Consider the following 21942-nt stretch of genomic DNA (forward strand, 5'->3'; position numbering starts at 1 on the left):
GGAATCTCTCACCCCGTATTCATTCAGCTAAGAGAAGGTTGTATCTTTCCTTTCAGACTCCTCAGAGAACATCTTGGAGAAAAAGAAGTTGAATTGACATTGATCTTTGACGCCGTGGAGGAGGCAGATCTGGCCAACTATACATGTCATGTGGAAAACAGGAATGGGCGGAAACATGCCAGTGTTCTTCTGCGGAAGAAAGGTAATTCTCAGTATTTTATTCCTGTAATCTCGCTTGCCTCAGCAGCCATGGGTCAGCCAGTAGCAAAGGTCCTGCTGACCTGTCTGAGCCAGGCTGAGCTCCTGGGTGCTTGCTGGAGCTGAAGTACATTTGTGCTATGGCTTCAGTTTACTATTTGCTGAAAAAAAAGAATCATGAACTGTTCTTTAGTGACTAGTGAATCAGCCTCACAGGTGGTGTGCTTGCCTGGAATACTGTCACTCATAAAGCCCCACTAAAATCAGTGGAAGTATTTTGGTCTATACAACCTATGAATTTGACCCAGAGTTGACTGACTAGACCAGAGGTAATTGTGTGATAGAGTTAAAATGTCTGTTCCTTACAACAGGAACCTCAGCTGTGAGGTCAGATGTTCTCATACTTCTCCACTTCCTTAAACAGCTTCACTGTTTAAATGGAAATCTTTAAATAATTGCCATGCATTTTGATTTCTAACTGCAGAGGAGAATGAAAACATTGTAGTGGTAGCTACAAATCAATGGAGAATTACCTCATTGTTGCATTACTTCGCTGGAGACAGTGCCTGGAATAGGGACTACCACTATTGACAAGTTACCTGTAGCAGAACAGGAACCATTTGGGTTTGAACGTGCCAAATTAAAAGGTGCTACTGTGCTGTTTGTAGAAGTTGTTATCATAAGGCACAGTAGCAGTATCTCATTACAGTTCTTATCTTGTTAGTTCAATCACCTCTTCTATTTGTAAGTAGAGTGACGTTTAAATTTGACTGTAATCTCTGTAACATGAGTGTCTTAGGCAGCACCAAAGCTGTAAGACAGTAACTGTTGGGAGAGTGAGGAAACATTACACACTCAGGGTACAAAAGTAATGTGAAACCATAGAGCTGTCAGCACAGAAGATAGACTAAACCGTTAATAACGTTGTCCAGATCTCTGTTGTCATTTTTGGCTATAAATCATTTACCAAAAGAGAAAAAGAGATGTTTTCACAAGGCACACCTGCGAGAGCTGTTCCAGTCCTTCATGTGCTTTCAGACCACCGAGGCAAAGGACCCCCTTAGCAGCAGATTGTGGATTGCAGTGTTAGTGTTGGTTAAAAAAGCTGGTGGTCTCCATCACATCCTTGCAGCTAAATCCCACAGAGGTGTCCCTATTACAAGGAGGTTTAAATATGCTGTTAGTACCTGAGCATGCTGAAGGTTGATCTCTGAGCCTAGGTAGATGTCACCATGGGACAAATGAACCAAGAGCCAGGTGAAGGAACAGGAAGACCAGCCGAGGCATTTCTAGATGGGGTTGAGACCAGGTTCACCAGCATCTTCAGTCTGGCAAAGAACCACAGTCAGCAGGTTCACCTAAAGCCAAGTTGAATGCTAAGTGCTGTGTTTCGTGTACCCTCAGATAATCTGTATATAATTAAAGGTAAGGGAGAGATGGTATTGAGACCAAAAAAAAACACAAACTAGTAGGGAGAGGAAATTTTGGGCTCAACAACCTTGTCTACTATTCTTTCTTGTGAGCAGCAGGTTATATGTGCAAAAGTACCATATTCAGTCCTGCCAAAACTGGACCAACTCTGCTTATACGATCTCCTACACAAGAGTTTTATGTCCTCCCAGGAAGAAGGGTGTGACATAGGCCATGCTTTATGTGTGATAGAGACAAAACACAATACAAACACCACAAAGCACCTTGAAAAACAAGGGCCTGCAGTTGTGATGCAGAACACACACAAATGTTTATTTAACATATAAATTGACAGGGTGTCACAACTTTAATTAAGGAAACTGGTCATCATGATGAAGGATTAGCCTCTTTAGTGCCAAAAAGCGTTCTACCTTTCCATCCACTGAACCTAATAAATACACAACTGATAGCATGTATATCTGTGTTGACACTGGTAAATGCTCAGCTGTGTTGCATATATTAGAATAACAAGCTAGGTTTATTTATAACAAGAAAATGCAGACATTTCAGAGCTCTGCTGAAATTATGGAAGAAGCAGTGCTGAATACAGAATTTGGAGGTGGAGAGGATCACTTCGCAGCCGCTATTTCATTTCTCTCTGAAATGTGACTGTAGAAAGCTTATATTCCCCTTGGGCGTTCTCGATAGTTTATTTTCAAGCTATTAAAGTGCCATTTAAAATATCCCCAGTATTTTCACTATGTCCTTTGATGACCTGTCCCATTGGCTTGTTTTTTAAAGTATTAATTAAGTTCTTACTAATACTTGACCAAACTTTTCCTTTCTGCAGCTTGATATAATTCTTATCCTAGCTTTTTTTTTGGCTTGGATTTGGTTGTAGAGTATTCACAAGCCAGGAAATATTACAGTTTTACTGACCTGTGACAGGAATTGGACAGGACTGGTAGAGGGCTGTTGACCAGCATCCTCTATGTGTGTGTCAAAGGATCGTGGATTCCTACAGCTTGGGCACTTGGAACAACAAGAAGGAAGCACATCTCCTGGTCAGAGAAGTCTCTCCCTCTCAAGTCCTACCTGCTAAGGGCTACTCTGTCCCTGGTGGGCAGGAGGTGTTGGTAGCTCACTTTTGGCTCTATCTTGCAACAGTGCTATAGGTTGTCTGCCCTTTTTAAGAATACAGGCTGCTGTCTGATAGCCAGGAATGCTGCTATATTGATAGCCCCAGATCATGCATCATCACATAGGATTTTTATTTTTGACTTAAAATGAACCAAATCCAGCTTTGCATTGTTTGCCCTCCATGCTTGAATTACATGGGATCACAATATACACCCACTTATTCTTAGCTGTGGATATAGCTCAGGGTTCCCTTCAGATGAATTTGAAAACAGTCCAGTATTTTCCTGACTGAAGTGTAAGTACACTATAAAATAACTGTCCTGGAACATGAATAACTTGTCTGGAACTGCAGAGTAAAATCGAGCAGTGCTCCTAGCGGAAAGAAGCAGTGAATTTAGATAAAAGTAAATATTACAATTATGTTGGCTCAACGTTTATTTTCAAGGACGCTGCCTTTGTTCAAGACCTACAGGAAACCAAGAAGTTTTTTGATGCTGATATAATATTAAATTGTGAAGAACCTTCTGAAGTATATTTGTCTTTCACTTACTGGGTATTTAGGAGACTTCTAGTATTTTAAAGGCTATTATCCTCTATACGATCAGCTGTGGCTGGATCCTTCAAAAATATTTTAAGTTAGAACCTATCTGAATATTATTATTTATTAATTTTCAGCCACCATTATGGCACAAAGGCCAGCTTCAGCTCCTTTCCTAATGTTGCATTTACCTGACTGCCTTCCCCATTGATTTCAGTGAGGACTACCTGAGGGGTAAGGCATTAATCAGAGAAGAGACTAAGAGCTCAAACAGGCAAGAAAACGGAGTGCTTGTGGGGTTTCCCCCATTGCCCCCGCCTGGGAATAGAGATAAGGAGACCAGAAGTGAAGTCTGGAGCCTAGGAGAGTTATGGGGCAGAAAGACAAATAAAGGAGGAGGTGTAGAAGGGAGGTCAGTTCTACTTTTTGAGCTGGAATTAGTGTTTTCACTGCCATTTTGCTGCCACTCAAGTCTGTGCTCCTGTGTGGGCTACGGATGATCTTCAGGACACAGCACAGGCAAAAATAGTCATTCAACAAACCCAGCTTTGCTGGGGGAGGAGTAGACAAGTCACTGCCACGGATGGGCTGTTTGAGTCCTGTAACGTGCAACCGCTTCAAATGGTGCCAAATCAAAGAGGCAAACTCCAAAAGCGTGCAACATAATGTGCTCAGGGATTTGTCAACTGCTTAACTCCGGGTGTTCACTGCCCAGCAAGTGGATCATAGATCAGAGAATACAACGGGCTCTGTTCCTGGACTTTATTCTGCAAGGTAGCATAGGTCAGCTGCAATGTTCAGAATTGAATGGCCTTCATCCTTTTCTCTCCTTCCCAGCTGTCAGTTCTGCCATCATCCCAATTTCCTAGTAGAAAAGTTTCAGTACAAGAAAGGTTTTCTTTTTTTTTTTTTTCCACTGAAAAGTAATTTTGACCAACTCTGTTCTCTATTTGACCAGATTTCTCCCCAGAGCATATGCTAACTTTATCTTGCAGTGTAATAAAAGTCCCATGAATTCCCTGTTCTCAGAGAGATTAAATAGCTATTATAATAGACTTTTTCCATCTATTAGTCCATGGCTTCTCAGCAGACAGACATCAGAGATACTGTAAACTGGGAATAACTTGACATCTGATGTTAATTATTGAAATACAAGGCATGGTGAGGCAGGGCTAACCCCAAAAGATACACAACTAATTTGCTTTTTATCTTGAAAATGACACAAATGACATACCAGTAATTTCTTCTGGCCTAAGTTTTAGAAGTGTAAAGATCACAAAAACTTTTTCTTGCCTGTATTACAGTTTTTATATCTTCATATTGTATTTATCACAGCAGCAAATACCTTCATGACATCTTACCTAATTAATATAGAGGCTATAATATAGATGCTAATGTATAATATAGAGGCTAATTAATATAGATGCTGTTGTCAAATTGGTATCTTTTATCTTTTATGGTAATGGAATATGCCAAGTGGTGTTGCAAGCAATATTGTGTTCCGAGGACATTTCAGGATAAGGAGTGATACTATTAAAGCTAGCATCTTAGGTCAGATAGAGCACTGCATTTAAGGCTTTTTATCTCATTCTGGCATTGGTTTGCCAAATGACCTCGAACGCATTGCTTCCAGGCCTCTGTTTCTCCAGCTGTAAAAGATGGATAATTGCATTTGGATGGATTTGTGAAGTACTTTGGGATAGACTGCTTGTGATGTTTTCTAATAAAAGCATCCCAGTAGGAAATTTTAGCAAGCACTAGTTCCCATGTAAAGTATAACGTGTGCTAAACAAACATGTGAGAACTCCATTGGTAGCCGCCACAACTTGAAGTGTGTGCTTCTGGCTCCTCACATTATTCTGGGCACTCTACATGCTCAGTTCATTCACTAGTGATTCAGCCGAAGTCCTGGCTTGACAGCTTACATCAGCTCATCTGCTGGCTCCACAAATATAAAACCAAAGTTTAATATTATTTGGGGGACTGGAGTCTCCCAAATGGGGTACAATATGCCTAGTAAACCTATTCTCACATGCTGCATACAGTATTTAATGCTCTCTGCCAAGATAGAAGTTTCAAACTCCACAAGCTCATTAAAGGTTGATTAATCCTCAGTGTAAAATCACTACATAAGTCCCTGGTAGAATTATGATTATAGCCTCAAATGCATTCTGGATGGCAATTTCAGACAGACAGTAGAAGGAATGAGTGGTTGGAGTTGAATAATAGGTAATGAACACAAAAAAAAAAAAAAAAAAAAAAGAGGCATCCTTAATGTTACAGTGGTTATAACGAAGTTGTGCAATTTTACGTGGAATTATACAGCGTATTAGAGCAATTAAAGTTCAAAAAGATCATAACCTTTGTCTTTCCCTGGTAATTTTAGATTTGATCTACAAAATAGAGCTTGCTGGAGGTTTGGGAGCCATCCTTCTTCTGCTTATTTTGCTGGTGACCATCTATAAGTGCTACAACATAGAGTTAATGCTCTTCTACAGACAGAACTTTGGAGGAGATGAAGCAGCAGATGGTAAGCAGTTGCTCAGAAAACTCATAATTTATGCACTGGAAATATTTCAGAGGTCCAAAGTGGTGAAATTTCTAGTTTAAGTTCAAACTTCTACATACCCAAAAGTGTAAATCCCTAAGACTATTTGTCGAAGCCTACTGAAATCAAAGTCTGTTCACTGAAGTGTCACTGGTCCGTTCCATAGGCAAATGGGAGTAGGAAGAAATGTTCAGGACCTAGTTATGGGTATTTGGATGCTGTTTGTGAACTGATTCCCCAGCAAAACTCTTTTAAACATTTCCCCATCAATTATTTTTAGGCTATTGACTAACTCTAGGAACTAGTAAAAGTCAATTGTTATGGAGGTTAACTAGTTACCTCAGTTAATTGTGAGTATGAAAACAATTTAATGGAAATATACAGCTTGCTTGAAGACTACATTTAAGAATAGCATGGAGTGTTTTTCAGTGTTCCCCCCACACTTTTGGTAGCATATGATCTGTTTGGTGCCTAAAGCTAAGCCTGTTTTTTAAATTGAAGCTTTAATTTCCCTGAACATAGAATGTTCCTGCTCCTGTGAAGCTGGAATAAGCCCTGGTGAACTAAATACAACTTCTTTGAATCATACTAGTGAATTATAGCATAGTTAATATACTATTAATGTGCATATAACTAGTATCTGCTGAAGATCGAAAGTACAATATTCAAGTAAAGGTACTTCTCATAGCCTACTTCAGCACTTAAGAGTCACGTAGGCAGTCTGGAATGGGATCTAGAAACAATAACGTATTTGCAAAAGGAGCGGGGAACACATTTCCCCCATTGTGCAAAAACAATGGGCAGTTGTACAGACGTGTTGCTTTCTGCAGCTAGCATCACCTTTATCGAAATAATTGTTTTCTGTTAAGCACTGGGTAGATGAAGTGTGAAAAGGTTTGGCTGCAAAGAAATCCATAGGAGTTCTGGAGGATGGCTGGAATGATATCCAAGTGGAATGTTAAATAGCAGGAACAGAGGTCAGGAAACTTCTCTCAATCTTTGTGCAAGTGGGAAAGCCTACAGTTATGCTTTTCTCATACGATACAATACTGGACAATGTTTATTCTAATATGTAGGAGAAAGTGAAGGGTAAGATTGTGTGATTTTAGAGGTAATTTGCTTGTAGTACTTTCAATTATACCAATATGATTCCTTGGTTTGCACCAACCAGAAGTGACGTGAAGTGGTAGCTTTCCTCCAGATTGCTTTCATTTGTTTAGCTTGTGTTTTCAGTGTGAAGCTGCTGCATTTTTATTAATGCAACTTCACTGTTCGGTTACTTTTTAATTCATGAAACATGATTTATTTTCCAGTTGTTTAGAAGAGAACTCACGAGTACTTAGAGGATTCTGTGTGCATGACAATTCTGAAATCACCCTCTTGTTTTTCCAGTGCCAGCTTTTAGAGCTATTGCAGCCTTGTAGCTCATTCTGATCCTGCCGAATGAAAGATGGAGGCAGAATGTTGCACAAGTCACAGTGTGTAGAAGTGTGTTTCTTCCTACTTCTGTAGGCTATAGAGTGAAAATGTAGCGGTCCTGCGAGAAGCCAGCTGGATATATGCAATTGCAGGATCATATCCTGTTTTATAAGTGTATTTCTTTAAAGTAAAAGATTTTGAACCGAAAAGATTTGCTTCATCCAATTGTTAAAAATACCCAGTGTAAGCAGTGTTGGATGCATTCACTTCCTGTGTTGTACATAGCATTGCTTTTAGACAAAACATTTCAGCACTACTGAAGAGTAAGGGAAGCCATTTACAAAACAGCCCCCAGCAGTGCTGCATCTGAAGCACACAGCAAGCAGTGGGTGAGCATGGCTAGGTCCTTCTGTTAACGTCCTGTAAATGTGAGGCTTGTGAAGAGGCAGCTGGACTGCAGAGATGTAGCACAAGCATATGGACTGACGGGAGCCCTGGGGAGCTGCTTCTGTCTCCCTTTTGCTTGCTTGCATTGTGGATAGAGGCAGCTGGAGAGGGCAGTGGTACCCACGCAGCTGGAAGGGACAGGACTCAGCTCAGGGACTGTTCACGCTGTTCCCAGTCCCTGTCTTCCTCTCTTAGCACACAGCTTTCATGCTGCTTTGTAACCAAGCACATCAGTGCTCGGGGGTTTGCTCTGCTACCTTTACAGAGCTCTCAGATGTTTCCAGGGATGTTTGTGTCCTGAATCCCGTGGTAGCTGGCTTCTCTTAAAAGGTTTCAACAAGCTTCATTACAGACAAGATAGCAGGATTTGGACATGGCTCCAAAGCCAACTGGCCTTCATTTCTTTGCTGTTAGTTCTTCTGTCAACTTTCCGTCAGTCACTACCGTTTCTGTGAGCTGCTGAATTCAGAGAAATGCCAGCACACCAGGTGAACCTCCTCCCATAGAGCTCTGGTGACACCAGGCAAATTGCCGTTTACAGACAATTATTCACATGCTTCGTCTGTGGTTCTGACCCTCATGGGCCTGGCTTTGTGTCAAGAATTATAAGAAAGTAACCATCACCATCGTTTCAAGGTCATTGAAGAACATGTTGTATTATGATTAGCTATTTTTTCTTTTTATTGGAATGTATTGATGAGTTTTAACTGCTTCCATTATCTTTCATGTGCGCAGTTCTTCACAGATAATTGGCACTCAGCAATCCCCCATTCATGCAGTTTTGTCCTCACAACATTAACTGTTTGATTTTTCATTTCTGTAAATAATGGCAGCTGTGCTCTTCCCTGGAGACTAAATTGCTGAAGGTTGACTTTTTCAATACACTCTTTTCCATTACTGCAGAGGAATAACAAAGAGAAATGTCACTAAGACAGCCTGATCACAGCATGGATCTCGAGCTCGATAGCGCTGCCACTTCTGTTCCTGGCACGCTTGCCAGCTCTCAGCTCTGTGTGTCAGATGCAGAGAGCTGGAGTCTAGCCCCGGTGCTGTGCAGGAGGGGAAGGGAATCGTGTTGCCAGACCTGTGACACAGCCCAGCTTTCCTCACAAGGCATTTTCTGGGGTCCCCTCTGTCACCCACCTTTTGATGAAGCCCTGAGGCTTTGTTTCCACCCTGAGCTACAGGCATCCTAGTGCAGGAGCAAGTCTCTCCCTGCTCCACACTTGCTCTTGGAGTTATTTCTAGCTCCAATAAGGTGAGCCCCAGGTATGTAAAATGTCCTGGATCAAATGACCTCTGAGGTTACAATATGCTGGCTTTAAAATTTGGAAGACTTTCTGAAAGAATGCTTTGAACTATTCACATTTGACACTGCTTTCTGTATAATCAGTATTCATTTGAGTTTAAGTTGTGCATTTCTCACATTTATTTGTGAAAGGAAGTTCTTTAAGTGAGAGCTCAAAACTTTCCCATAACCATAGCACTCCTGAGGCACGGGAGTTGAAAGAAAGATTTCCATTAGCACCAGAGAAAGGATTAAAATAAGAAGTTCCAGCATTAATATTTGTATTTGAATTTTTCCCAGATCTTTTCAGATATGAAGTGTGTACACTGACCACATGAGCCAGACATACTAGCCAGCTAATTTCTCTGCAGAAGCCAGGTTATATGTTCATATGAAATGTACCACTTTTGCTGAGAAATGCGTGATCATTTCTAGGAATAATACAGTTTTCTAGAACTGTCCTGTGCTCTTTGCAGTGCTTTTGCACACATCAGGCTGAACACGAATTTGTTTCCTTACAGACAACAAGGAATATGACGCGTATCTCTCATACACCAAAGTGGATCCCGATGCATTAGATTGTGATAATAACGAAGAGGAGCACTTTGCACTGGAAATCCTGCCAGACGTTCTCGAAAAGCACTATGGATATAAGCTCTTCATTCCAGATAGGGACCTGATTCCTAGTGGAAGTAAGTATTTCTGACCTTTGAGTTTTAATTCCCTCCGATGTGCTGTGAAGGCCTGGACTGTGCAATAAATACTAGATAGGGAAAGCCTGTCCCTGTGAAGTGGTTGTCAGGAGCGGCTAAGTTTCCTCACTGCTGCAGATTTGAGCTCTAGCTTAGAGTTTGTCCCTGCACCACTGAAACCAGAGGGGGAGCTGCTATTGATTTCAGTGGAGGCAGAAGCTGGACCTTTCAACGGGGGAGGCAGCAGTGCTGCAAGCAATAGTGTAATATAAAACCTCTGTGTCAGATACAAGGAGCTAAAATGAAAGTTCCAAAAAAGATTTGTGGTTTCTGTTTTATTATTGAAAATGGGATTATTTTTTGTCTTTTTTTCCCTAACTTTGAAGCCTTATAAATAGCTACATTAGTTTTCCAATTAATGGCAAACATGTAGTTTTTCATTAGAGTTCTGACCAAGTGTTGCATTTCTGAGCAGTATCGGTATTGTGTAAGTAATACTAATTCTTCAGGGGACTGTGCATGGTCCTGTGCTCTGACGCTGTCTTCCATGCTGATGGTAAAATACAGCTGTCCATTTTAAATCAATTTTGCTGCTGCGTCTGAAGATTCAGCAGCACCTTTGGATGTCTGTACCAACAGTTAATGCCTTCTGAGCTGTGGTTATGGCATCTCTTCTTCCAAATTCATTTCTGGACAAGTCAAAAAGACCATGAATCACGTCAAGGAATGGCACAATATGTTTGCTTTAATATCATATTTATTTGAAATGTTACCCATGTGAAAAGCATGCTTTCTTCCCCCTTGCCCCCCCCCTCCCCCCCCCACTAATTTTGTCTGCTACAAATCATTTCCATGAAAAATGCTAAAAGAGCATATGAACTTATTTCTGTATATGCTACTGGATAGGAAATAGGAACAAGAAAACAAAGCATTGACTGTACTGGAGCAGATGTCCCCAAACATGAAACAGCTAGAACATGACTGCATTAGCAGCCTGCCAAAGACTTGAAACTGCTGCCTTGCTGCTGCCAAACCCAGTGCATGCCCCAGAAGTTGAAGCCTGTTTCTTTGCTATCTGAGGGAGCTGGAAGCAGAGCTCTGACTCAAGTCCCACTGGGAGAGAGGCTAGGCAGAGGTCATCCAAAGCCAGCCCCGTGTAGTGGCTTGAACTGATCATGTGCATTTGCAGCTCCTAGCCCAGGGCTGCTTCCTTTATTCCTTTGTGCTTTGCCCTTGCGAGGAGTGAGTTTTACTGTCCCCTGAAACATATTCCAGTAAGGGGACTTGGCTTATAGCCTTTTTATTTCTGACAGCCCAAGCAAGCGGTACTGAATTATTAGATAATAAGAGAAAATGTCTTTTTGTGTTAAAAATCACGGGACTGTAGTAAATAGTTGTTTCATATCCAACCATATAGCAGTTATACACTGCAATTATACAAGTGAATTGGCGTTTAAATCTGGCCTTTCACCAATAACTATACGCACAGATTAATCTGAAATGAGATCCTTCTTTCCAATTGCTATACCAGCCAGCCTGGTATTTTATTTTTGTCTATTTTTGTCAGTCAGACACTCAGCAAATACTTGTCATCACTTCGGGTATTCATTAAACCTCTCCTGAAAATGTAGGGTACCTGAAAATGTCAGTTCTCATTTATGAGCATTCACAGACTTAATACTTCTTTTTTCCTCTCAAACTCACTTCTTCAGTGTTATGAAAGGGCCTGATTCTAACATATGGAGCTTCAAGAACGCTTAATCAGACATAATGACAATACAGAATAAAATACGGATCTGAAATGAGAGTGATTTGCACGCTTCAGCTTTGGAAAAGAAATGGGGGGTGGCACTTGATTTTGAGGGGGGCAAGAGAGAGGGAAAGGTGACGGGGAAGGAGGGAAGGCTTAGCCTCCTCTATTTGCAAGCTGTTGGTGTGCAAAGGAGAAGGGAACGTGGCTGTTTCTGTCATTTGTGCAGTGCTCACCAGTCTTACAAGGACTTGCAGTGCGTAGTGAGGGGAGCAGGCAGCATGATGTGCTATCGACCTGCTAGAAATTTCAGAGGCAAACCTAACATATTTTAGAGTGACTGTCACAAAAAGTGGCAGATGTGACAAAATATACAGCTCTTCAGGGCATACTCCTGTAGAAGAACGGGGTTTTGGTCATAGTTATCCATTTTGATTTTAGGAAATATTTCTTCTCACGTGTACCGCATTTCCTTGTCTTTTGGTGTAAATGACTTGGTGTGATATAATGCTTTCCCGCTCTCCATGCTGATGTTGCCTTCTGTATCTTTTCCCATGTACTTAAATGTGTGATCCCAGCAAATCTGGGGTGTTTTCTAAGTCTGGTTGTTTCACACAATCTCTGCAGTTTTAAGGTCCTGCCACAGGAGGGTGCGCATTATTGCGCTTGCTTCCTGGCATGCAGTAACACAGCTGCTGTTTGGGTTTGAGAGCAAGCAAAAAATAGATATGTTAAGTAGTATTTCGTTTGTCTTCCCTGGATACTTCTCTGAACAAACTGAAAAGCTGACTGCAGAAAAGTTCAGGACGAATTTGATTATGATTTTGCCAGGTGATTTGCCTCTAGGGAAAAGCTGTGACAGGCACCGCATGCCCCTCTGCAGCTGTGGGAGAGGTTCGAGCCAGATGTACCTGAGCAGGGGTTTGCTCACCCAGCAGAGCTCCTCTGCTGAAAGGGGGACCCTGGCAGTGTCCCCACCTCTGCATTTTGGCTCTGTGCTGAGGACTGGCTGTCTGAAGGAGGCGTGTGGAGCAGATGTTGCAGGCCCTTGGAGGACAGAGATGATGGCTGCGGGGGACGAGGCCGTATCTTTGGAAAGCAGATTCCTGGCCTCAGGAGTCCAAGTTAGATTAGCCTGAGTCACATTTGCAGGAAGCGTCGGTTTCTGTGCCCTCCAAAGCCGGAACACAATTACTATCCCAGCGAAGCATGTTGTCCCAGTGGGAGACCCCTCAGGAAGGGCACTGAGGGCCTCGGTGATGCCCACCTCGCAGGAGCCAGCAAGGACCTTTGTGGAGACTCTTGGTGTCGCCTGAGAGCAGTATGAAAGGACCCAGCCGTGACCTGGTGAGGTGGAAACTGGCCTCAAGCAGCCACCGCTCCTCTGCTCTCCCTCACGCAGAAGCCCACGCAGCCGTGCAGGCCGGAGGGGCGGCAAGGCAGCAAGACGCCACATGTGGTGTGCTGTGTAAGCAGCAAGACCCAGTTTGACTTTAATTCCAGCTATTCTTTCTTAAAGAGTATCCTTTGGTAATGACAGAGAGAGCATTCTTCATTCCCTCAAAGCTGACAGCACATATACCTCTCTGCCTAAGCACCTAAGGCGCCAACGAACATGTCGGCCTGTATAAGGAGGCCGCAAGCCTTAATTCTTCTTAACCATTAACATTTTTTCCACCCTATTACTTTTCAAGACCTTTTTTGAACAAACCCTTTTCTGCAGCCAAGCAGACTCTCAAATCCTGTGAGCTTTTTAATTCAGTGTTAGGAGACCCGAGGAAACTGAAGAGTTGAGAGGAAAAAGTGGAAATACTTACATTTTTATCTGAGACTTTTTCTGTCTTGCTGAGGATGTTTCTACAGAGAGAACGATATATTTGTGCTTGATTTTTCTAAAATTGGATCTACATCAGAGGAAGATATTTTTCTCCAGTGGCTTCTACAAATTATTTTAAACCCTGAAAGTGAAGAGATCAAGACTGTCTATTTGTGTTTTTAATACCAGCAATACTAATCTATTAGAACATCATCTAGCTGCTCTCTTAAGCGTACGCGCATTTGATCTTGACAGGATTGAAAACACACCAGCAATTCACTCCAGCTCAGCCCAGGGTGTAGAGATCAGGCACTGAAAAGAACAACACTGATAGAATAAAAATCTTTGCTTTTACCTGGGAAATAAGAGCTTGGCAGCATGACAGGAGAGCACCTCAGGCATCCAATAAAAAGCACCCAACAGTCAATATTGGATTTCTGGCTGTTTGTAGTTGTGTCTGCCCGTCTGCAGTGGGTTTCTTTTGTGTTGTTGGTTTTGTTTGGTTTTCTGTTGTTGTTGACTGGTGAATTTGACCTTCCTAAGTTCCTGGATGAAGAAAACCCACTTGGACAGTGTGCCTGGGGTTTCCAAGAAGCCTTTATTAGGTATGTGACACCATTTACGTGGAATGGAAATAGAGCACTCAGCACCACAAAAACTCCTTTACGAAGTCCCTGGTTATTTGATCTGTATGAATCTTACAGTTAATGCCAGGCAAGTAAAAATGAAATACAGCAGAATGACAGTGGAAAGCACAGAGGCAGACTCTTCTCAGAGATGCACAGTTGTTGGATAAGAGGCCATAGATGGAAGTTGCAACCCTGAAAATTCCAATCTAATATTTGGAAATTTTCCCTTGCCATGAGGGTGGTCGGACACCAGGACAGTACCCAAAGTCACCAGAGAAGAAACCTTGAGAAGATCCTTGGAGATTTTCAAAGCTCTACTAGACAAGGCCCTGAGGAATCTTCTCTTCCTGCTTGGGGCAGAGGATTGAGAGCTGGAGACCTTCAGATCCCAGCCTGTGTCTACGAGTCTTTGATTCTAAATACCCAGAATTTTGATCCAAACATCCACTGCTCTACCAGTTTCCCCAAAATCATCAACTTCAGACACTTGGGTCTTCAAGGAGATACCACCAAAGCCATCTTCTATTTTATTGTTTCTCTCTGTTGTACTCATCACCTGTCTCTTAGCTTATAGTAGGATTGTGCTCTCTTTGGGGCAGAGGCCGTTACTGTTCTGTTTCAGCATTGCTGACTGCATTGCTGTTCCTGCTGGAGCTAACACAAGCAACAAATATTTAAAAAACAGGAAAAGCAAGAAAAGCAGTTATTTTTGTTGTAATAAAGTAACTCGAGTTAGGGTTTAGGAACTATTGGGAACTGAATTATTCTTCTATAAATAACTCTTCCTCAAGTGATAGTCATGTTACCAGAGGCAGAAAGTCTGGTTATTTTCAGTGTCAGGAACTGGCCAGCATGGTTGATGGCACGTACTGCTTGGTCCTTGTGGTCCTGCAGACCACATTTGCCAAAAATATCCTTAAGACGTGATACGGTTGCTGTTCTTGCCCTCTCCCTCAGCTGCTTTTGCAGATTGTTTGAATCTAGTTAGTCAGATATTTCTTTGTGTAAGCAACTCCGTGTCCATAGTGTTCTTTAGTTTTCTTGGTCTTGGACCACTTGCATATTAGGTTGTCTGGGTTTCCTCCTGGCCCATGGTTAGCGTGGCTCATTCAGGATTCAGGAGGTAATTATGGGTGATTACACTCTTGCAAATAGGATGTGTGTCTCAGACATCAGTGCTCCACACTATGTTCACCATCATTACATGTTGACGGTATCTAGTGAGTGTGTATTTGCTGTCAAGTTGTCTATCTTCATTGCTGAGGGGCAACCATGCAAAAAAAACATGTTTGTTTATGGGTCTAAAACTTCTTGTTGTCCATATTTCATTGAAGGTCACATTGGCCATGACACAAGTAAGTCAGTGGTAGAGGTTCCCAAAACTGTAATTTTTTAATGAGAAATGCTAATGTTTTGAAAACTGTTTTTGTGCCATATTGCAAAATGGTGTTTCAAGAAGATGAGGGAAAAAAAAAAAGGTCAAAATTAAAATGTCCTTTTTCAATAAAATCAAGTGGGTTAATGCTAATTCTGCCATTTTATTTTTACTTTATGATACAATATAATTTTGAGAAACAAAGACAAATTATTCTATCCTGATTTCATCAAGATTTTTTCACCCCTCATAATGAAATGTCATTGAAATGGACTCCTTTGACAACAATGAAGTTTTAATGAAATGACATTTATCTGATGAAAATATACTTGTCTGGAGTCTTGCAGTTGATGATGGTTGGTGATGTGAATCCTGAAGTGCTTGTTCAGTTTCTTCTTGAAAGTGAAACAGAACCACTGCTTGACAATTACCTCTTAGCTCAATAGAAAGGCAAAACCAACCCTTTGCAGTATACCTGGTTTGGATTTCATACTTGCAATAGAGAGAACACTTAAGAGAGCTTACCCTCCGTTATTTTGAGCAGTCTCTAATCCTGAATTGAAAGGGAGTGGGTGAGTGATTTAGCAACTCTAAAATTTATGCACTCTTGTACCACTGAAGGGTGGGCAGAAGCATGAATTTCCAGAGGCTTTAGAAAGACAGGAACCTGTCCTTCTTTGCTTTTCCTGGAAGAAATGTTTGTTGTGCACATTGGGCATTCTGTAGGATGCACCCAATGGAACCACATGCTCCAGGGAAGTAGTAGCAGTTGTCCCAAGCTTAAGTTATTGGGCGTATTCAATGCTTCTGGGCCAGATGGCTGGAAAAGGTGTTTGTCTTTCATTTGGGTTTCCACTTTTTTCTGTAATACGGTGTATTTCATCCTCACTGCACCAGCAAACCCCCTGTACATTGGCTGTGTCCATCATTGAACCAGCTGCAAGTTGGAATTTGCACCTAGTGGTCGTTTGTGAAGGTCTGTATAAAGTTGTCTGTAGAAAGAGCTCCAAATTGTTGCAATATCCGTCAAGTAAGCAGGGCATACCAAAGTATGGGAGAGGCACAGAGGGGAGAAGTGTACACCTGAGAAAATAGGGGATTTTTCCTCTCATCTTCCTACCTTATTCCCTCTTCAACTAAAGCAAAGTCTGGTGAGTTTTTGGTTGAGGTGGTGCAATGGATGGGTTGTTGCCACTGAAATTATTGCTGCTGGATATTTGAAGATATGAAAGGGAAGTGACTTTTTTCTTTGGAATTGGATGCATACAGGATATGCGTGGCTGTGCTTAGCGCTAACCTGGCTACATGGTACTGAATGTGTCCTGCAGAGAATTGTCTTGTACATAGCAGTGTGCTGAGGTGTTTGGAGGAGGGATGAATATGTCTCAGGAAAGATGCATGATAGTTTGTTGTTTTACTGTATCTTGCAGATTCAACCTCTAATGATGAAGCTTCCCACCTAAATTCTTTCTTTTTGGGAGCAGAAAGAAAGGAAGAAAATGAAGAGTCTGAGCTGTTGATACATTGGGATAATCTCTTTCCATTGTATTGAACATTTCTACCTTTCCCTAAGTTTTGTTTCACCAGTTCTGCTTATCATTTTCTCATTGTTGCTGATTCTCTCCCCTCTCTGCTGCCTCTCCCATGGATCATAATGTTGAATTTTTTTTCGTTAATGAGTAACTATTTTACACAGAGCAATGTGGGGGTTGTCCTCATAAAATATTTTAAGAGAAAAAAAAAATAACTGTAAATGCTGCATGATTAAAGAATCATAAAACTGAAAGTCAGGATTGTTGCCTAGAGATTTGTAATGTATGTGTATGTCTTAATTTTGTGTGTGTCTGTGGGATGTTTACAATTGCCTCTTTTTTCCATTTGTGAAAGAAATTCTTCTTGCTGCTAAGTGGTGAAATAAAACATTAGTAAAGGCAGATTTGATGCTAACTATGCCTTCAGTCTCATGAAAATAAGCTATTTTAGAATGTTCCTGTTGGCCTATTTTGTAGCTATTTACTTTACTGGAAGTGGTGTGAATAAGCATGCTGTGGTACGGTGCCTGGGACTATAAAAATGAGTCTTGCAGTAACAGATGTTGATTAATGATGTTATTTGTAATCGTTGTTCCTGCTAGAGGGCAGTGTGTGTAAGAGAGGCCCTGCCCTGTGCTGAGTAAAGATCTGTTCTGTGCAGCTTTTGTGTCCAAGTCTTCATTTATAACACATGCTTCTCCTCTGTTGTCAGATAGCACATTCTGAGTAGCATGGTCAAAAGGTTCATGTAGTTAAAATAATAATTTCCTGTCTCTAAGCTCACAATCACGATGCTCCACAACCAGTGAACAATTTTCTGATCTTCGTATTTCTTTCAAGTGTTTTCATGTTGCTGGTCCTGACCCAAAACCCATTGAAACTTCTTGGAGTCCTGTCATTTAAATGGGTTTTAGATCAGGTCTGTAAGTAGACCTCTTTCCCATCCCGTTCCATGTCAGACCACTATAATTGGCAAATCTTCCCTGCCATCCCTGGGACAAGTGAAACTCTGGATCAGAAACCCAAGTCCAACTTCAAGACCAGTTTCAAGTTCAGTAAGCTGACTTCATGGAGCTGATGATGGGGCTGGCATTTCTGCTTACACTGATCATTCACAACTTCTTGGTGTGCATGAATGAAAGAAGAATAGTATTTTCTTCATCACTGATGTCTCAGCAAATAAACACCTCCAATATGCTTAAATTTTCCATTTGTTCCCGTCACTTGTGAAGTTTCTGTTAATACCTTGGTGTACATAGAAGCACAGGTTTGCAGTATTAAAACAGACCATTGAGCCACAAAAAATGCTGCTGTGTTTTTGTGGTCAATACCTAGAGAAGAAAGAGCTACCATGCTGCTTCTATGCCATAGCACAACTTCTGCATGTGATAAGGTTGATTTCTTTCTGAGCACTTGCTAGTTACGGTTTGCACACCCTGCAGCATCCTCCTGCCCTTGCACCTGAAACACAAGAACTGCTTCCCAGAGTGTGCTTCCCTCAATGTGACTTTAATCATAACCAGTGTTAATGTTAAAATTTACACAAACATTACATTGATCTTGACCTATAACTTGGCAGTAAGTGAACTGTGTGTTTTTAGTCAGTAATGCATCTACACAGTGAGGATATTATGTAAATGCCGTTCTGTTGAGATGAACAGGGAGAAACAGTTACGGACTGAGGATGTTATTGAGGAGTTTTCACGTGTATATTCTATTAATAGAAATGTGTTGTGATGCACAATCCTGTTTCTGTTGGAGTATATCGTGAAGTGCCCCTTGTCTTAAATGGCGTGGATCAGTGAGCTATAGGGTTTTGTTAAACGTAATTGCAAGCCTGATGTTTTGATACAATAGTCTTCTTTATTCTTTACTCTTTCTCTCTTTCTATAATTTGTAGCCTACATTGAAGATCTCACAAGATGTGTTGAGCAAAGCAGAAGACTCATTATCGTGTTAACTCCAGACTATGTTCTCAGGAGAGGATGGAGTATTTTTGAGATGGAAAACAGACTCCATAACATGCTAGTCAGTGGAGAAATCAAAGTTATTTTGATTGAGTGTACTGAATTAAAAGGGAAAGTGAATTATCACGAAGTGGAATCTTTAAAGCACACCATCAAACTTCTCTCAGTGGTGAAGTGGAAAGGACCAAGAAGCAGCAAACTGAATTCTAAGTTTTGGAAGCGCCTTGTCTTTGAAATGCCAGGGAAGAAAAAGGAGGTGGTGTCTCGGCGTCAGGTCCTGGATTCTGCAGAGCAGGGCCTTTTCGGAGACCTCCAGACTGTACCCTCCCTTGCCGTCACAGGCACTTCTGCCACGCTGGTAGAATCGCGGGCTGATTTAACTGATTACCATCAAGCAGATTCTGTGCAAATGAGACATTATTGCAGAGGATACGAATATGACGTGGCGGCAGCAACGTTGCCGATAGCTTCCATAAGCAACCACCACACATACTGTAACATACCTTTGACACTACTAAACGGACAGCTACCTCTTAACAATACCATGAAGGATCCCCAGGAGTTTCACAGGAACAACCCCTTGCTACCTTTATCAGCAAGGGAGCTTAGCTTCACCAGTGATATCTGGTAGCGAAGATCAGGACACTTCTGAGATGCTTCATGACTGCCATGAAGACGTGTTTTAAAGAACTTTGCCCAAACCCCATGGGACAACAAATCATATTTGAAGCAGCGGCACACTTATTTGCTTTTCTACTTGAACTTTTTTGTTTACATTTACAAATTATTGACAAAGGGGGCATTCTTTTGTAAGTCAGTAATGTCCTTCCTGTCTTTTAATGTACAGCTTGATTGCTTCTATAAAAAAAAAGGGGGGGGGAGGGGGGAGAGAAAAAACACATCAAATTCTACAGTAGGTTTACAATCTGGGATGGATAAAAGTTCACTGTATATGATCTCCAGCATCCATACTTATGTAATAGTATTTGAAATACACAGAAGTTGTTGGTTTTCTCATATAACCTTCAGTACGGTTTGAAATTCTAATATCATATCATGCTACAAAAATGATTATCTCCTGCACAGACCACAAGGGGTGAATCATTCTCAAAAGGAAGGAGGAGGAGATCTTCCCAGTAACATTCTCTTTCAAATGCATTTTAGAAGATGACCAGCTGAAACAAGGCAGATGAAGCTTTATCGATAAAGTACATAGTAACAGCTACTGCAGAATAAATCACCTGCTTGCATCAGCATCCCTTCATTTTATTATTGAGGCATGTTGTACTCCTAGTGAATGATTAGCAATGTGTTTTTATTAAACAACCTACTAGAATATTGAAAGATGTTTAGGAGGATTTAAAACAATTTTTCTGTGGATTATAGATTGTTTCATAATTTTTCCAGGTTTTTAATGGCGTTTTTTAAAATTAGGTATAAATTTGTCTGTTGGTGAATTCATTGATTTGAAATTTCTTAAGATCTCGAGCTGTTTTAAGATTTGTAGTAAAGGCAATGTAATTTCACATAGCTTTTTTCCCCAAATCAATAGTTACAATTTCAAATTAATCTTTTTCTGAGAACGTCAGCAATAGAAAATAATTACTACAGCAATATTCAGAGATGAAGTGCTAAATTATTCACGTTTACTAGTAGTCTGACTTCAATTGCAGTGATAATCACCTGAGACAAGTTCTTTCCCAATCTACCTGTCACTTTATACCTTTAAAATCTAGTTGAAGCAGGAATATTTCCGCTCTCTGCGCAAGTAGTGAAAAGCGATATTTTTAAAAAGATGGCCAGGTCTTGCATTCTCACTTCTGTGCATGGTCCCATCAGTCGCATGAGGATAATGTCATTTACCTTCCGTGGAAAGCATTCTTGCTGCTTGTGGATGAGAGGGGCTGCCCAGACACTCGGCATCACGCATTGCTACGCAGTGAGTTTTCTTCAGAGCAATGTGTTTCATGAAGATTCCCAGCCTAGTTGATTACGAGTTCAGTATACAACAGTATTCAAGGAAAAGGCTCTAAATAACGAAGGCAGAAGCCAATTTTGCTTTTTTTTTTTTTGGCACAGCGTTAATGAAAACATAATAGACACAAGAGTTTTGTCTCTGTCAGATCTGCTGAAGCAAGTCCCCAGAAATACTTGTATGGCAGGCGATCTTGCCTGCATTTCAGTATGTTTTTCGCATTGTTCTCTCTGATTGCATGGATAAAAGTTAGCACTCTGCACTCAGCTGCCTGTGGTTTCATCAGCAAACAAGCTCAGTAAATCCTTAACATTTTGCAGTGGTTCCTAAATTGTACCCTACAGTCAAAGTGGAAACAAACGCTGACCTAAGACTTAGAAGTATCCAGAATTGGCCCAAAGGCCATGAGAATGATCTCAAACGTGCAATAATTCAGAGAGGTCAGTATTTTTCCATTGCTTCTTTCCCCAGTTCTTTATTCGTTGTCCTCTTACATCAGTTTTTATCTATAACTTTTTTCTTAGGTTCTAAATAATACATTTCTCTTGTTGCTTTTACTAGCATTATTATGCATTTGACACTAACACCAAAATAGAGATCTAGGAGAGATGCTAATTTCTTACACACTATAGAACTATAACTTGCTCTTTTGTGAAGTTAAGTTCTGAACATAGAGATAGGTGTTTAATATGCGTATTTTTCTACTGAGAAAGTGATTTTACCTCCATTATAAATATCTGTATTTCAACCTCCTCCCAGAAATCTACAAAATTTGCACTGTTTTATAAGTGTTACGGACTGTGTTTACACTGGCTATGTTCTTTAATGCAAAGTGTAATTTTAAAGAAGAAAAACTAAAGAAATCCCTGCATGAAGACAGCTGCCTATGTTTAAATGAAAAGCTGTACTTTTCATTCTCTTCCTTTTCACATTACTTTAGAATCCGGTTAATTCACATAGAATGCTCAGTGAGATTTTAAACCTACTAGTTCTGTATTAAGCATGCAAATTCAAAAAAAAAAAGAAAAAAGAAAAAATCCATACGCAGATTGGTCTGCTTCTTTTATTTACACTGATTAAATATGGGTAGCAAATTTATTTACCTGATGCCAATATGTCTCTTAGAGCAGTAGTGTTCAAAAAGCCAAACGCAGCCATGTTTGTATTGAGGTACCATGAAAAGAACAGTTTTTCTTCATTTTGCAAAAGCACATTGTG

The 21942-nt window shown here is 40.9% G+C and overlaps 1 protein-coding gene across 27 annotated transcripts in view; it reads left to right on the forward strand.

Moving 5' to 3' along the window:
* Positions 1-21942, forward strand: part of IL1RAPL2 (interleukin 1 receptor accessory protein like 2) — a 365272-nt gene that overhangs the window by 340152 nt on the left and 3178 nt on the right. For 26 of the 27 annotated variants that reach the window (XM_072042782.1, XM_072042783.1, XM_072042786.1 and 23 more), the window contains 4 exons: positions 57-202; positions 5673-5816; positions 9510-9680; positions 18683-21767. In XM_072042782.1, coding sequence (XP_071898883.1) covers positions 57-202; positions 5673-5816; positions 9510-9680; positions 18683-19380 — 1159 coding nt within the window. In that variant the 3' untranslated portion in view covers positions 19381-21767. Of the gene's footprint in view, positions 1-56; positions 203-5672; positions 5817-9509; positions 9681-18682; positions 21768-21942 lie in introns of those variants that run through there. The other variant, XR_011811600.1, reaches the window with a different exon arrangement.

This window comes from Anas platyrhynchos, chromosome 10, assembly GCF_047663525.1.
Source record: "Anas platyrhynchos isolate ZD024472 breed Pekin duck chromosome 10, IASCAAS_PekinDuck_T2T, whole genome shotgun sequence".
Classification (NCBI taxonomy): Eukaryota; Metazoa; Chordata; class Aves; order Anseriformes; family Anatidae; genus Anas; species Anas platyrhynchos.